This window comes from Perissodus microlepis, chromosome 22 (genome assembly GCF_051167445.1).
Source record: "Perissodus microlepis isolate ML-2025 ecotype Zambia chromosome 22, ASM5116744v1, whole genome shotgun sequence".
Classification (NCBI taxonomy): Eukaryota; Metazoa; Chordata; class Actinopteri; order Cichliformes; family Cichlidae; genus Perissodus; species Perissodus microlepis.
In genome coordinates, this window is record NC_140481.1 from 23,822,506 (window position 1) to 23,837,823 (window position 15,318).

General features: G+C 39.0%; 1 protein-coding gene across 1 annotated transcript in view; it reads right to left on the reverse strand.

Annotated features, from left to right (window-relative positions):
• Positions 1 to 439: 439 nt before the first annotated feature.
• sdc2 (syndecan 2) overlaps positions 440 to 15,318 on the reverse strand; it is a 42,717-nt gene continuing 27,838 nt past the window's right edge. Inside the window, exons 2-5 of the mRNA XM_084919051.1 lie at positions 9,561 to 9,675; positions 8,619 to 8,791; positions 6,529 to 6,649; positions 440 to 2,929 (exon numbers count right to left, since the gene is read on the reverse strand). Of these exons, the coding sequence (XP_084775177.1) occupies positions 2,766 to 2,929; positions 6,529 to 6,649; positions 8,619 to 8,791; positions 9,561 to 9,675 (573 nt within the window). The 3' untranslated portion in view covers positions 440 to 2,765. The remainder of the gene's footprint in view (positions 2,930 to 6,528; positions 6,650 to 8,618; positions 8,792 to 9,560; positions 9,676 to 15,318) is intronic.

A 15,318-nucleotide genomic window follows, 5' to 3' on the forward strand; every position in this document is an offset into this window, starting at 1 on the left:
CAGATCAGAACCACCTCTGTCATCATCAGCATGATAGTTGTGTGCCGGGAACTTCGTTGCATGAGTTTCCATGGCCAAGCAGCTTCTAGAGGTCTAATGTTTAGGAGACCTTGTACTTTTGTCCATAGAGTGAATCTTACTCAATAAAAAATATAGTCAAGAAAAAAGCTGATAATTTTCACAGAGGTCACGATGACGCCCTTAAAATTTGTTTGTCTAATAAGATATTGAATCTACTATCATTTGAGACAGAAAAACCCACTAAACTGTCATATTTGAAAAGCTGAGTAAATTGCCTGAAACCAAAAATCAGTCAGTAACAAACAGCAAAAACGCCTAATTGCCTGTGAGGAGTTGCTACTATTGATTTGAAAATTCTTACAACCAACAGATTCAAGAGAAAATGGATTTTTAAAAGACGACGGCAAAAGCAGTTGGATATTAGGCCACAATGTTTATTCAGTAGTGTTGTTTCAACTTATAGGTACAATACTGTCAGCTTTTGTAAGACTAAAAAAAAGTTACCATTACAGTCATCCATGCTCACAGAACGCCAGTCAAGTCGCTTACACCCCTCCTCTGTGTACACACCCGACACGTGCTCCCCTTGAGCAAGTACATTTCCAAATGGTAGGCACTTTGAAGGTTTAAAACATTTGTGAATATACATTTATATATATATATATTTATATTTATTTTCTTATACTAATAAGTAATTGGACTCAAAGGTCAGGTCTCTAATAAAAAGGGGAGGTGAAAGAAAAAGAAAGAAGACAAAGAAGATGAGGAAATGACACGATGTGGCCACGATGTAGGGGAGTAGGTATGGGAAGTAAAATACTTTGAGTCTTTGGGTTTTTCAGTATAGTTCAGTAACTTAGGTCCTATTACAACAAAAGACAAAGGAAGCAGACAACAAAAAGGATCACAGAGAGACTGAAAGAAGAAGAGAGGAACACAAGGGATGGAGAGGTAGAGGGATGAACAGCTGCATGTGGGGGTGGTGTTAGAAGTTTAGACGATACTACATCTACTTCACATTACTGTACATCTAAAAAAAAAAGAAAAAAAAGGCAACTTCACAAACCTGCCTGACAAATAAATGTCTCTTAAGAGCAAGTTAATGTAGATGTATCATTAAAAGGAAAAGACAACTATGACTTGCCATCATGTGACCATAACCTCTGTTTTTATTTGATGTAGCTACATGGCCATCCTACAGCAGCCAACATGTGGCATTTTTTTTAAAACACTTGATTTTGAGATGTAAAATGGCATCAAAACAACTTCTTTAGTTTTTTACCTGCTAAACAACCTCACCTCTCAGAGAAAGCTCTTTAGAAATGCAAGGACTGACCAAAGGAAAAAAAATAGCCCTCAACATGGGTGTCTTGTCAAAGACTATTCCGATATAACACTGTTTTACATATTCTGTGCAGCCTTATGTATCTATGAGTCAGAGAAACTGGGCTTTTTAAAAGTCTTCTGCTTAAGTATGTGCACTGCATGTGAGGATTGGGCCCCAGCCTCGTCTCCAAGAAGTAGCTCGCCTTCACTGAGTAAATCTTTGGGCCTAAAGTACCTACAATGGGACAGACAATGACACCAGGCAACCAGGGAGGGGGAGGACTGACAGCTCAACTGGCTGTTCTCTGTTTATAAAGAAGGTACGAGCGAGGTGATTTGGGGGAAAACAGAAAGACAGAGAGGAAATGCAAAGGTTAAAGTCTGCTAGCAGAATTTGGGTGCAGTCAGTAAGCTTGAGGGACCCATCAAGGAGGAGGAGGAGGAAAGGGGGGGGGGGGGACTATGGGCCAAAAACACAAGAAGCCACGGAGAGGTAATACTCCCCCCCACACACACACACGCGCGCACACACACACACACAAAGCTGGACAACAACAGTGGAAAGCAAAAGCAGTGAATGTACAAAATGGAAAGAGAATGAATTAAATAGAGAAGAAGAAGAGAGGTTTGTGGATTTCCTTGAGCCCTGACATGTTTTTCTTCTTTTAAAGATGAATTCCTGCGTTTGGAAAAAAAAGAGAAAAGAGGCTACAGCGAGAACAGAACATACAAATAAACAAAGACATGATGAAACGCTCACACTGACCAAAAAACTGATGTGAGAGCAAATAATAAACATTGTAACCTGAAGGGAGAACATTTACATTGACCGTTAACAGCATTAATATGAAGACCAAAGAGCTTCATTAAAACTACAAAGGCATTTTTTTTAAACATCAGAGAAAAAGATAAATTAACGTAATACACCTTTTAGAGATCAACATCAGACATGCTAGGACAAAAACAGAAAAAAAAGAAAGTAGGTTTGATACAGAATAATTATATTCAATTATTTCCACTTTTAATTTTTTTTTTCCTTTACAAATAACATACTGCTACAGTTAAAAGTAGTCAGTGACGAAAAACAGCTCCTCTGACAGAAAACAGAAGCGGTCAGTTGCCTCATCTTTACACATCCTGTTTTAATTTTTTTCAGCCTTTTCAAATAATACACAAAATGTTTAAATATAGTCAGATGCCTTAAATGAGAAATGCTTGGTTTTCATTTCAAAAAAAAAAAGAAGAAGAAGAAAGAAAAGGTCGTAATTACATTACTCTACGCAAAAGCTTTCCTATTTTACCTTAATCAACTTTAAAACATTTTGTTGTTTCTCATGTTTAAGCAGGTTTGCTGTTATTGGACTGTGCTGTTGACAGTCCTTCGTGATTTTGTCGAACTGGTGAGGGGAGAGCGGGTTTTATGCATAAAACTCCTTGGTTGGAGCCTTCTGATAGGCCGCGCCGGAGGGTTTTCTCTCTCCCAAGTCATAGCTGCCCTCATCCTTCTTCCTCATGCGGTACACCAGGAGGAGGATGAGGAAGATGGCAAACAGGAAGCCAATAACACCACCTGCAATAACAGCTGAGAGAGGCAAAGACAGGAATGGAGAGTGAATATCAATGCTGGAAGTTCAAATCAATGTCTACTGTGTGTGAGTGTGTGTGTGTGTGTGTGTGTGTGTGTGTGTGTGTGTGTGTGTGTGTGTGTGTGTGTGTGTGTGTGTGTGTGTGTGATAACAACACCTTAACTATGTCCAAAATAATACGTTTTAAGATTAATTGTGTCTCCATCATATGCAGTCAGTTACACAACTGTTTGCTTTAACAGCTGTTTCTGGAACTGCTGCAGCAAATTTCAGCATGAATGCAATTCAACAGCAATGATGAAAATTGATGGCTTAAATGTGTTGAAACCAGGCAGCAACCCTCATGAATGATTGCTCAGACTAATGCGGTTACTTCACGTCAATGGAAAAAACTGCAACTTGTCTCGGGAGATACAGAGTCGAAGAGTTTCTTAACGTTTAATTTCACCTCTTTCAATATGTTGCTGAGCTTAAAATTTAGCGTTACGTTAGCAGGATATTCGAGCGCCAATCCTTGATTAGTGCACAGTCCTGTTGGCCCGACTGCTGTTGGTTCAGCAAGGTTTATATTCCGTTCAGGTTTTAGAGGAAAAAGCCTGTGGCATTGGCTAGATCATCAAAAGTCAGGCAAATAAATACAGCGAGGGAAAGCAAACAAAAACAGGTCATTAACACCAAACGGGACGGTAAGGCTTTAACTCGATCCTGCGTCTGAACTGAGCAACTCAGACACCGAGCCAGAATGCAGTTTACATTCACACCCTCCCCCTAATCCAGTATTCTTTTGGTACAAAGTTAATGTTGTGAAATTTAAAATGGCCGGTCAGTTTACCTACCTGGGTACTTTTAGGCACACCAGCAGCCACTTTATTAAGTATATCAGTGGCCAACTTATTAGTTGTATTTTATTAAGTATACCTCTATTCTAATATAATATTGCCAGCCACTTTTTTTTGGTTCCATTGCCTTCAACTTTGTTAGCCACTGCTAATCCTTTTACCTCTTTTTAGCAGCAAACCTCAGACCAAATCCAAAAGAAACAAAAATTGCAACTTCACTAGAAATTGCATTGTTTTGTATTACTACCGTCTCGTACTAATTGCATTACTTGTATTACTGTATTGTATTAATATTGAAAGATATATAAAGATAGCAGAGATAGCTTAGAAATTTGACTAGACTATTTGGAAGAGGTATTTCTTAGCAGCTACGATACTGAAAAATTGCAGGATGTGATTATATATCCCAACAAAGAAAGCAGTCTCTTTCTTAAAGTCAGTATAAGACAGTGCCTTCCATGAGTAGGAATTTCTTGAGCAAATTTATTGATGTATGTAGCATAAGGAAGCCTTCCTCTGAGTCGCCACCATGACTGTGACTGATAAAGACAAAATGTGCTGGTCGGGCTTTGACCTGTTTTGTCAGACTCCTTTGTCATTGGTGTTTTCTGGTTTTGAACTAGGTACAGGATGTTTTGCTGTTATACTACATCATGTTTTTTGTGACTGCTTTTCATTTTTTAAGCTTGAAACAAATTTTTCCACCATCTGATGAATTCACATTTTCAGCAGCCATCCTGTATTATACATTTAATACATGCTGATCTGGAAGATGATGTCTCAGAGATATCCATTCAGGATAGTGGAATGTAGTTTAGAGATACTAGAAGTTAGACTTTCTGTGGAGGACACACTGTGCAGTGCACCAGTGGGGTAATAGCAGACTACCATAAGGGGACTCTGAATGAAATCCACCCACCCTGAAATCCCTCCCTTTCAATTATGCCTGCATTATTCCTTTATAGCTCCTAAATCTATTTAGGGTCTCTCCTGGTGCTACAATCTGCCCTCTGCTGCACCTTAGGTTTCCACTTGTTGACTAGCCCTGCTCTCTCGGGGGTAAAGACCCTGCTACACACCCAACTGCTGAGCTCCAAGAAGCAGTAATGCAATACAGAGAGAATTGTGAAAATTACATTATGGGCAATTATTTTTTTATAGAAGTCACAAAGGGAACGAAAAGTAATGATTATAATCCAGAGGAAGAGAAGAGGTGGAGAAGAGAGAGAAAGATGGTGGGTTTTTGCAGGGGTGGGAAGTGGGGAGAGGACCAGGTATATTTCAATTTTCTCAGACTTTATCCAAAGACTGCATGCAATAATATTTTTTCCTATCACAATCCAAGAGCAATATGCCAAAAGATGAAGTGAGTTGATCAGTGGGAGGGAAATGAAAGGAAAAGTCTTTGAGGCTGTCCTGATTTGTCCTTGTTGATGTTGTTTCTGCATTTTGCCAACACCAGATGGATATCGCAGCAAAGTAGGTGCCAATCAAGGTTTCCCTCAGACACACATGGAGATAGATACAGCATCAGAGAGCACGGCGGTTTTGAGTCAGAAATATTCCTTTCCATCCTCTTTTATGTATTCAAACCGAGTAACACACACTTGAAACATCCACGATGGTCTGAACTCTGCAAGGTCCCACAGAGGAACATTTATGAAGCAGCTATTCTGGTTCAGGTGAGAGACTTCAGGGATAATATTACTGAGATTTCAGAGATTGTTTGTTGAAAATATGCTCACGTAACATATTATGAAGGAAGGCTGAGGGGATGGAAAGATAAATGACTACTTAAACACATCAAAGAACATAATGATGTTGAGGAACTTTTGAACAAACACTTTGGGAAAATAGGTATCTTGTTTTCCTAGACTTAACAAATTGGCACATCAAAAACACTGAAACAAATATGAATACTATATAATCCTACTCTCCGAAATTTAAGTCAAGTTTTTACAATTCTAATGAGCTTGAATAAACAAAAATCAGTATTTGTTCCAGCAACTTTTACTCTTTGACACAGCCTGAACTCTCTTAGGTAAGCGTTGCATGTAATTTCTTTGAGCAGTCCTCAGGAATAGTTCTCCAGGCTTCTTGTAGGACATTCAAAGCTCTTCCTTGGATGTTAGCTGCCCTTTGTTCCATTCTTTGTCATCATGATCCCATACTACTTCAATAATGTTAAGGTTGAACTCTGTGGAGGCCAATCCACGACTAATAGTGTCCCATTGTGTCTTTCTATGCAGGTATGGTTTTCAACTAACATAAAAGCTCTTTGGGAATCACTTTGATTGCGCAAAAATACTATTTTATGCATGTCAAAAGTAACAAAATAGGAACAAACGATGCTCTGCCTCAAGATACAATTTAAAAGTGATTCTTTACAAAGTTGTCTGTTGTGTAGAAACAACACTGCTTCATCCCTCAAGTTAGGTGCCCTTTCTATACTTGAAGGACTCATAGGTCAGTGTTAAGTGGCTTAACAACAAAAAACATTCCTCTGAAAATGGTCACATACAAGCACTGGGCTTAAAGTGACTCACAAAGCAGCCAATGTTCAAATACAAGCTTTGAAAGACCATCAGAAAAACTTAAGAACTATTTCTCAAGACCACTTGAGAAACTCCCCCCACCACCTCAAAAAACCAGAAAAGTCTGTCTCCTTGGAAGCAAAATAAAAAGAAAGACTCAAGACTTTTGCACAGCACTGTATATTTGGTTTGGTGTCTGCTCTGGCATACTACGACACATACCTGCCAACACCTCCGTCCTCTGGAAGAGGTTTTCAGTGTGGACCTCAACGGGATTTGGAGGTGAGCCGGGGGTGCTAGTCGTGCTAGTCCTCTGCGTGTCCTCTGTATCTGGCACTGGTGCCTGGGCGAAGAGAAGGTGGGGGAAGAGCCAAAAGAAAGTTGTTTTTTAAAAAAAAAAGAAGCTGAAAAATTAAGGGCAAGCTTATTTACTGCTAACTTTCACATTCCATCCTCCTATATTCCTTTTTTGCTTTCAGAGGATGTGGGTACATACGTTTTTCTTGGCATGATGGCCAAATCCATTTGAGGTTTCATTCCCAGATGTAAAGAATGTGTTTAATATTTTTGGAACTTTTTTGTTTCCTGCTTTGAACTTTTGATAAATGAAAAGACTGATAAAAAGCTCAAACATGTCCAATATTTTTTATTATGAAATTATAGCCAGCACCCATTTAGCTTAGCTTCACATAAAGAATGGAAACAGCTGGAGGACCAAGCAAATTATTTTATCTTGCTTAAGAGAAAAACTGATAGTTAAGGGTTTGTGTGTACAATTTCTGATTCCTTGAAACCTTACAGTGTTGGCAAAGCTTCTAAGAAAATGTAAGATTTCAGAGGTAAGCACATGTTATTGTAATCAGTCTATGTTGTACATTAAGCTTCACTAACTAGCTGTTGCTTTAGTATTAGCTCAGACACATGAGAGGTCATCTAACTAATGTGTGCATTTTCCCAAATAGTTACCTTTTAGAGGAAAAACTAATTTTTAGTACGGCTGTCTACTCAAAAATTGAGGCGGGGCTAAAATGTAATCTGGCCAGTGAAATCTAAAAATGCTGAATAAAGATGAAAATGTAACAAATCCAGATATTCCAAAGAGATTAGTGGAATCCCCTGGAAAAGTAGGCAACAAAAACTGAGCCAGTGACCCCAAGGTTTTTTTTAAACATCTAGAAAACTAGGCAAACTATTTGGGCCCATGTACTTTTTCAAACAACAGTAAGAAGTGTGCAAGGTGCCAAAATGGAAGTGAGCCAGCGCGTTTGGCCTAAGAGGCACGGACAGTGGCAAGAGGGAAAAAATGGAACATGTCCAGGTAGGCTTAGGGGGTTGAGACCTTGACGACTAATCCCAAACAGATGTAGTATCCAGCATGTTACAGTAAGAGTGCAACACAGAAATGAAATCTAGGATGCTTCCAGAATATGTGCTTATGTCCAAGAGAGATGTAATCCTCCATAATTTGCAATGGGGCAAAAACAGTGAGAATTGACATGAGCACTTGATCTTTATCCTGAAAGCAACCTCGCAGCTTCTGGTATTATAGAGGATTTCATGGCATACTGGGTCAGCTAAAGACATACTGAGGTACTGTGTTACTCTCTGTTGAGTCACGACAGTTACAGATGAGCCACCATGATTACAAATGACTGAGTCACAAAGTGGCATTATAAAATATAGCTGCTTAGAAAAAAATAAATTGAGCTCATAGCAAGAATTTTCCACAAGCAGCATCCCTGGTGGTGTTTCTATGTATCCCAACAGATACAAACACTTAAGACATTTAATCATTTAATGTCTCCTTAAAGGAATAGCTCATTTTTAGGGCTATAATCTTTTCTGCTTCCTTGCAAGTACTTGAGGAGCATGTCTTGAAGCTATAATTAAACACCCAAACGGCATTTAGCTTAGCAAAGTGAGTTAAAACAATGGGAGTAGTAAATGACACTTATATAACACCTTTCCACTCAACTTTGAACACTCAAAGTCTCATTCACCCCACCATACACACTTTCATAGAATGCTCTTATCTACACCTAAGCACTTCTATCTAACACTCACACACATGCTCACACTCTAATGGTTGCATTGGGGGCAACTCGGGATTCAGTTGCCCAAGGATACTTCAAAACATGGACCGTTGGAGCTGGGAAGCGATCCACTGAGCCTCTGATTGGTATACGGCCCACCTTTCCACCTATACCACAGCTGCCAATCCCACCCACTTTGAGGCAAACTGCAACATCATCGTCTAAACTCTTGTCTGGTGCTATAAAAGTTCTATGGCACAGACGTAAGTGACATCTTACCTTTGTTGTGAATGGTTTCCTTGGTATGCTCTTCCCGGATTTTTCTCTAACCGGGTCTGTGTCCATTCTTGGGGTGAAATCTTTTGTGGAATCCTGGGTAGGTTGTCCTACACTGGGCTCGATATAAACCATAGTGACAGTCACTGATTCCTCTATCGCTTCTTCACCACCACCTAGAAGAAACACGCATATCTGGTCAGTGTAATTCCTGCTGCATCCTTAATAGGAAGTTAGTTTCACTGAATGTTATAATACAGAATAAAATGTAAAGATTATGATATGTGGGTGCAAAGAGGTAAAATATGGATTTACATTATATCAGTATGTCTGGAATTACACACTTTGTCTTGCTTAATTTCACACTGGTGGAATTCATTTTAATGTATTTGCAGTTTTAATCTCCAATAGAATATAGAGTGGCAGAGCAGAATAATAGGATATACACTCTGTACAGTATTGAATGGGTTATTGATCACAGTCTGCGCTCCTTTTACCTACTCTGACCTTTTCTCTGTGGATTTATACAACTCTCTTCGAAAATAGAGTTACTTTTGACCAAGGAATGAGTGTTATAAAGGTGCTTAAGGCGAGCAGAGCAAAGAACTAATAAAAAAGACACATAAAATTTGCACACTTGCCCACAGCAGTCTCAGTGACAAGGCAATCTTAATTTAAAATCGAGTGAGAGAGGGGCAGCGAACAAAGAATAGACAAAGGTGAGAAAGGAAGGTGATTAAGGAAAGAGAAGATGGGGGAAGAAATTATGACACAGCTCAAGTCTGCTGGTTAATAAAAAAAAACTAACAAAACAACTCAGAGCTCATAAAAGTTACAAGCAGTGGACGGGAGAATGGATGTCATCATGCCTCTGAGAGATTACTTGCTAAGACTGTAAGTGAGCGTCTTCACCCAACTCCGTCAGCATGTGCGAAAATGTCTTACCTGAGCCAGACCCTGAGTTAAAGTCATCATCATCTTCAGGGTAGTAACCTCCTGAGCCTGTGTCATCCAGGTATAAGTCATCAGCCTGTGAGGAAATCTTGGGTGCTTGTGCTATCTGTAAAATAACAAGATAACAAGGAGTTGAAGACTCATGCGACTTTTTTATACATCCGATTTACTGCTGACATGCAGGAGTTTCACATAATCACGAGCTTAAATCAAAATCTAGTGTCCAGCTTTTTTATTTTTGTACCATTTAAACCATTATTAACTCTGCTTTTAGCACACTTTAGCTGTTTACTATTTTAAATGCCAGAAATAAACACCTCCTTTGTACTCAAAACTGCTATCAGTGAAATTTCTGAAGAAGGAAATACAAAGACTAAAATAATAGGTTGCAGTCTTCACTGCGAATTAGGAATTCTCAACATATTAAACACAGCATATGCATAAAACACATTAACATATCACCCTTTGTTTAAGCTTAAGCAGCCAAGATTTATACTACCTTTAACGTGATAACATTCTCACAAAATTAGAGCCAGGCCAGTATACAATTTTTAAGACTGATACCTTTTTATTTTTGTTTTATTTCTTTCCGACATACGAAACAAAAAGATTTCCCCAACATCTGTAGTTATACAAATCTTATATGTAGTTATTAATTTACTTGTTACCAATCTGCTCATTATAAATGCTGATACAGATCAATCATAACTGTACAGACTGGCATCGGCATCACTAGAACTAAACTGCTGGAGTAGATGACACCTGTTCTTTTTTTTGACTTCAATGAAGCACAGATGACTAACCAGTCAGAACATGTAGCTTCTCTCTCAGCATCATCGCCTAGACAACAGCCCAGTGTAGTGGGAATGTTTGTGTTCTGGCTTAATGGAGTGATTGGCTAAAAAGAACACTGTCTGACAGTGAATGTGTGTTTAGAAAGCACCTCCTGACGTGCTGTGTAAGTTGAAATTCTAACAGGAAATAAGATAAGAAAAGAGATTTTCCAGCACCAGGTGGACATTGGGAAAAATATCAGTAAGTGAGTACGTTAGACGCTGCTATGTACATGTTGTATTGAGTGTGTGTGACTGGACTAGCTATAAATGTGTCCATGGCAACATGTATTAAAGTCCTATTCGCCAGTCTGTGTTTAGCTGTCCTGCCCCTTCTTATAACAATAGCCCTGCTTTCAAAAGACCCCCCTATACATAGTTGCTGTGCATCTGTGTGTTTTGTACCATTTAGCTGGTTGCTACAGCTCCACGTCTGCCCTAAAGATATTTTCATGATTATAAAAAGGGGGAAAAAAACAGGTTAGACTGCAGGAAATCAATTGGCTCGTCTCGAAGTCTGTTATTTTATTTCTTTTTAGGAAAATTGGCCAAAACCTCTCATTTATACCAGTTTTACATGTTCCGTGTTTGAACACAGCTTGTTTGAGTTGCTTGTTTTGGCTGCTCAGAAGTCAAAAATGCAAAGTATTTATCTTGTAGTGACATAAAACACTTTAAAAGCAACAAACATTCAAGCATGACATTTTGGCTTATTAAACGCTCTTACTTCTATGAATTAAAGGAAGCAGAGGAGACAGCAAAAGTTTTCCTTTCAGTTGCATTCCTGATGTTTCTCGGCATTTCCAATTACACTAAGTATTCTAACACGAGCGTTGTCTGCATTGCTTTTAAGTCATTGTGTGCACATATGTGTTTGGCCTTTCTTTCACAACTCCACACAGTCACTCTCCATAACAAAAGAGGCAGGGGCTACACAGCAGTGTGAAAGAGGATAAAGGAAGACAGAAGGGAGATGAAACAGAACAATACGTTTATCCATCTCTCCTCTCACAACTGACTTGTGGAAAAAAGGCCTTTCACTAGTGAACCACCTGATCAAAGAGCGAATTTGTTCAAAGCAACTTTATCTTAACCTTTCTTCTCCTCCAAACAGCCCCCTCCCCCACGGGTCTATAGGCCTTTATGCACTGGAGATATAGGCACAATAGACCGAAAGGAGGTAGGCCACAGATTAAATAGTGACAAAGACCACTAACGAGATTGAGGCCACACACACATGCATAAGTATACATGTTTTACAAATGTATGCATGCATTCATAAATATTAATTAAATACACATAAGACACATATTAGAGTGAGCAATTGAGCATATCACATTGTTAAACACTTGAATGAATAAAACAAAAAGTGATATACATTTTAGTAGCTAATTATAGGGTTTTTTTTTTTTAATCTTGGGGTATAATTGTTGTTATATATTTTGTGATAGTATACTGTATACACGGTAAAATAATTTTTTGTGAAGGATTTCAGCTTTTTGTGAAGAATAGTAGCTATTCTAGAGAAAACATTAAAACAGTTTGCAAGCAAAATTAGTTCAAGTGCATTATATTTATGAGCTTACGGTGGTTGCAACAAGGCTACATCAAACTGTAATGACACATCTCTCGAAAGCAGACAGGAAAATCTCTCGAGATTTTCAGACATGTAGAGACTTTTTTTCCCTTTTATATTTCAGACATGTAGGTACAAAACTGTGTGAACAAAGCTTTTGGATTAGAGTGGATCAACTGTGCAAGCTTCACTGCAACACAAAATCAGTGCAGATCGGAGAGGACGAAAAGGTCTGACCTCGATAAACTTCAGCGACTCTATCTGACACTCAGGGAGACAAAGAAACTAAAAAGCATGCGTTCTTTTGAGTCTACACAATATAAACTTGATAAAGCTGACTTTATCACTAACACAGAAAAGTGTGTGCACAGACACAACAGGCCTGATAAACGTTGCTCTCTTTCTCTTTATCAATCCAGTGACATTTACAGTTTGTTTTCTGCTTTTAGCCCTTATCACAGGCTTTACGCTGACCCAGACATCAATCTGCTACCAGCTAAAGCAGGACACACAGCAAAAACTAGCTACCAAACAGATTTGCAGAAGCCCACTTTTTTTTTTTATTACATTGCTTCACTGTTGTGTTGCTGCTCTAGTCTAAGCAACAGTTACCTAAAAAGTCCCATAGTGCTGTAAAAAGGATTGAGTGCAGGAAGGGGTAGTGATAAGGATCTAATAGGAACTATCCAACTTAGCAACTTTTAGCAACAATTTCATAAAGCCATCTATTACACAGCAAAAGATCAATTTAAAGATTACTTCTTATAAACCCAGAAACCAATATACTGTCCTTTTGCTCAAAAAGTACCCATTAAAATCAGAAAAATTGGAAATAAGTAAGAATAAGAAATAAGAAATCCGAAGACTAATGTAAAATTTCAGTGAAAACAAAAAATTAGACCGGCAGTAATTCAGTCTATAATCCAAAGCAATATCAGTATACTCTTTTCACAGGGTGCTATTTACTCTGCTTGGTGTTAGAAGTACTGAATACCTGCCTTCTTTGGGTACAGTAGCGTGCAAAAGTCTTGAGCGACCCTCGTTTCTTTATATTTTGCTTCCAAGGAGCCTGAAGTTCTTGTCATTTTTCAAAGTGGTCCTGAGCAACAGGTCTCCAGGCTTTCTGGAGGTCTTGCAGAGATTTTCTTTGGACATTTGCTGCTTTTTCACTCCTTTTTCAGAATGTTTATTTACGTATTTTTATAAACCACTTTTTTTTGTTTATGGAATGGACCAGTGTTAAGTCTACACATAGCAGACAACTTGGCAAAGAACCAACAAACCAACAAATCGCATAAACACACTGTTCTCATTTCTTTAGCTGAATCTACAAATAAGGGTAACACAGTTTGATGGGCATAATTCTTTTTTTTGTACAATAAGGTTTTTCCCAAAGCACTATTAGCTAAAAAAGGGGTCATTTTTGAGCACGGTATGCTTGACAGAGAATGGAACTGAAGGCAGCCAACATCCAAAGAAGAGCTCTCAATGTCCTTCAAGAAACCTGGAGAACTCGGTTAGATTGTGTTGAAGAATAAATGTGTTTGGACAAAATACTCACATTTAAGCTTGTTGGAATTGCACAAACTCTTTTTTGTGTCAATAAAATGTTTCAATAAATCACTGCATCTATTTCCCATTTTCCAAGCAAAATATAAAGGAATAAAGGGTGGCTCTTGAAGGCTTTTGCATAGCAATTTATCTGTAATCAAAGTATACCCAGGCTCCAGCAGTCATCCTTACTCTGCTCTATTAACAATGACATTAGCTCCATATGCAATAGCATATTCATTCTCTGCAATGAACCTATGTCCTGATATGAGCCTGGTTCAATTTTTGATGTACGGCCATGCAACGTCGTGTGATAGTATAGTGCAAAAGGTCTGTCTGAGTCTCACTGCAGCAGCAAGTCAAATTGGTGTTAGTGGAGGCGATGCCTTGTACTTTAATCCAGACCATGCCCACACCAACATTACTAATCTTTTGAACTTTACAACGAGAATATTTACTTTTCTGAGAACCATAATCTTTCCGTTACAAATAAAAAGTTGGCCTTCTAAGAAAGAAGTATTCAGTTATACATTCCTAGTTGCATGGTGTAGTATAACCAGTACCCTGTGAAGGTTGGCACTGCCACTAAAGTAAACAGTTGTGACTTCAGAGGTTGCTGTTCATCAAGAGTTATAAAATACTTGACCCTTTACACCAACCAAATGTAGGTTCAATACCAAACCATAGAGCTGCTGGCTTTTTGTCTTATTCATTTGAGAGAAAATCGGCTCTGTCACGGCCTTGATAGAACTATCCAAACCTTTTAATCATCACGGTGAATAACTAGAGTCTTGTGCCTTCCCATAAACGGGGACACACAAGGGCACTGTCTGTAGACACAGACACACACACACACACACACACACACAATCTCATTTGGACACCTTAACAAGCAGATCCCACACAGTCTGACCAAGCTCACAGACAGTGAAAGGCAAAGAGATAAAGGGATCGACAAAAACAGAGCAAATGAAGGCAAGCAAAAAGGAGGGCGAGCTGCTGTAATGAGGTAGTGGCTTGCAATGTATGCTCTATTAGTTGTTAAGAGCTGCCGTATCTGGCACCTCTGCCTGATAATGAACTAATAGGCCAGCAGGAGGTCTATCCGTCTGCATTTTCCTGTCACTCTGTCTGGTTAACCTATACATCCAACGACTGCATGAAGATCTTAAGACTAGGATTGTGCAAAACAGATGACAGAGAAGGAGGGCAATGACAGAGGAGAGTGATGATAAAAGAGAGGGTAGCGGTGGACAAATGAAGGAGAGGATGAGAAAAGAGAGAGGGAGGCAAGGGGGCAATAAGCCACTGCTGAAGAGAAGTCTGTAGCCTCAGGATGCCCTGCTAAAAGCTTGTCAAAAATTGCTAAGTCCATGTCTAGCAGGGTTTTTAAGACATTGGGTCTATATGTACATGTAATATTTGCACCTCTCTTTTTCTATAAGAGACGGGACAGTAAGAATTAGAGGATACATGCGGGTGAAATGGAGCCATCTCATCTGTGCCTGGGTCCTCACTTTCTACTGTTGACACACTGCTCTCTCCCCAAACACAACAAATATTAGCTCAACTTCAATTCAGGCCAGGGGAAATATTGTTCCTCAAAGGAATGCAGACACTCACACAAGCATATGCGTGTCCATGAAAGAGCCCATGGGACACACGCATGTGCCAACACAGGAACACACACACACATCCAGCCCTCACATCTTGAAGGCGCGAGACGAATACACAGACACACAAATCATAACACCAACTTCAGAGAGAAGAAAATGTGGAAAACAAGTGC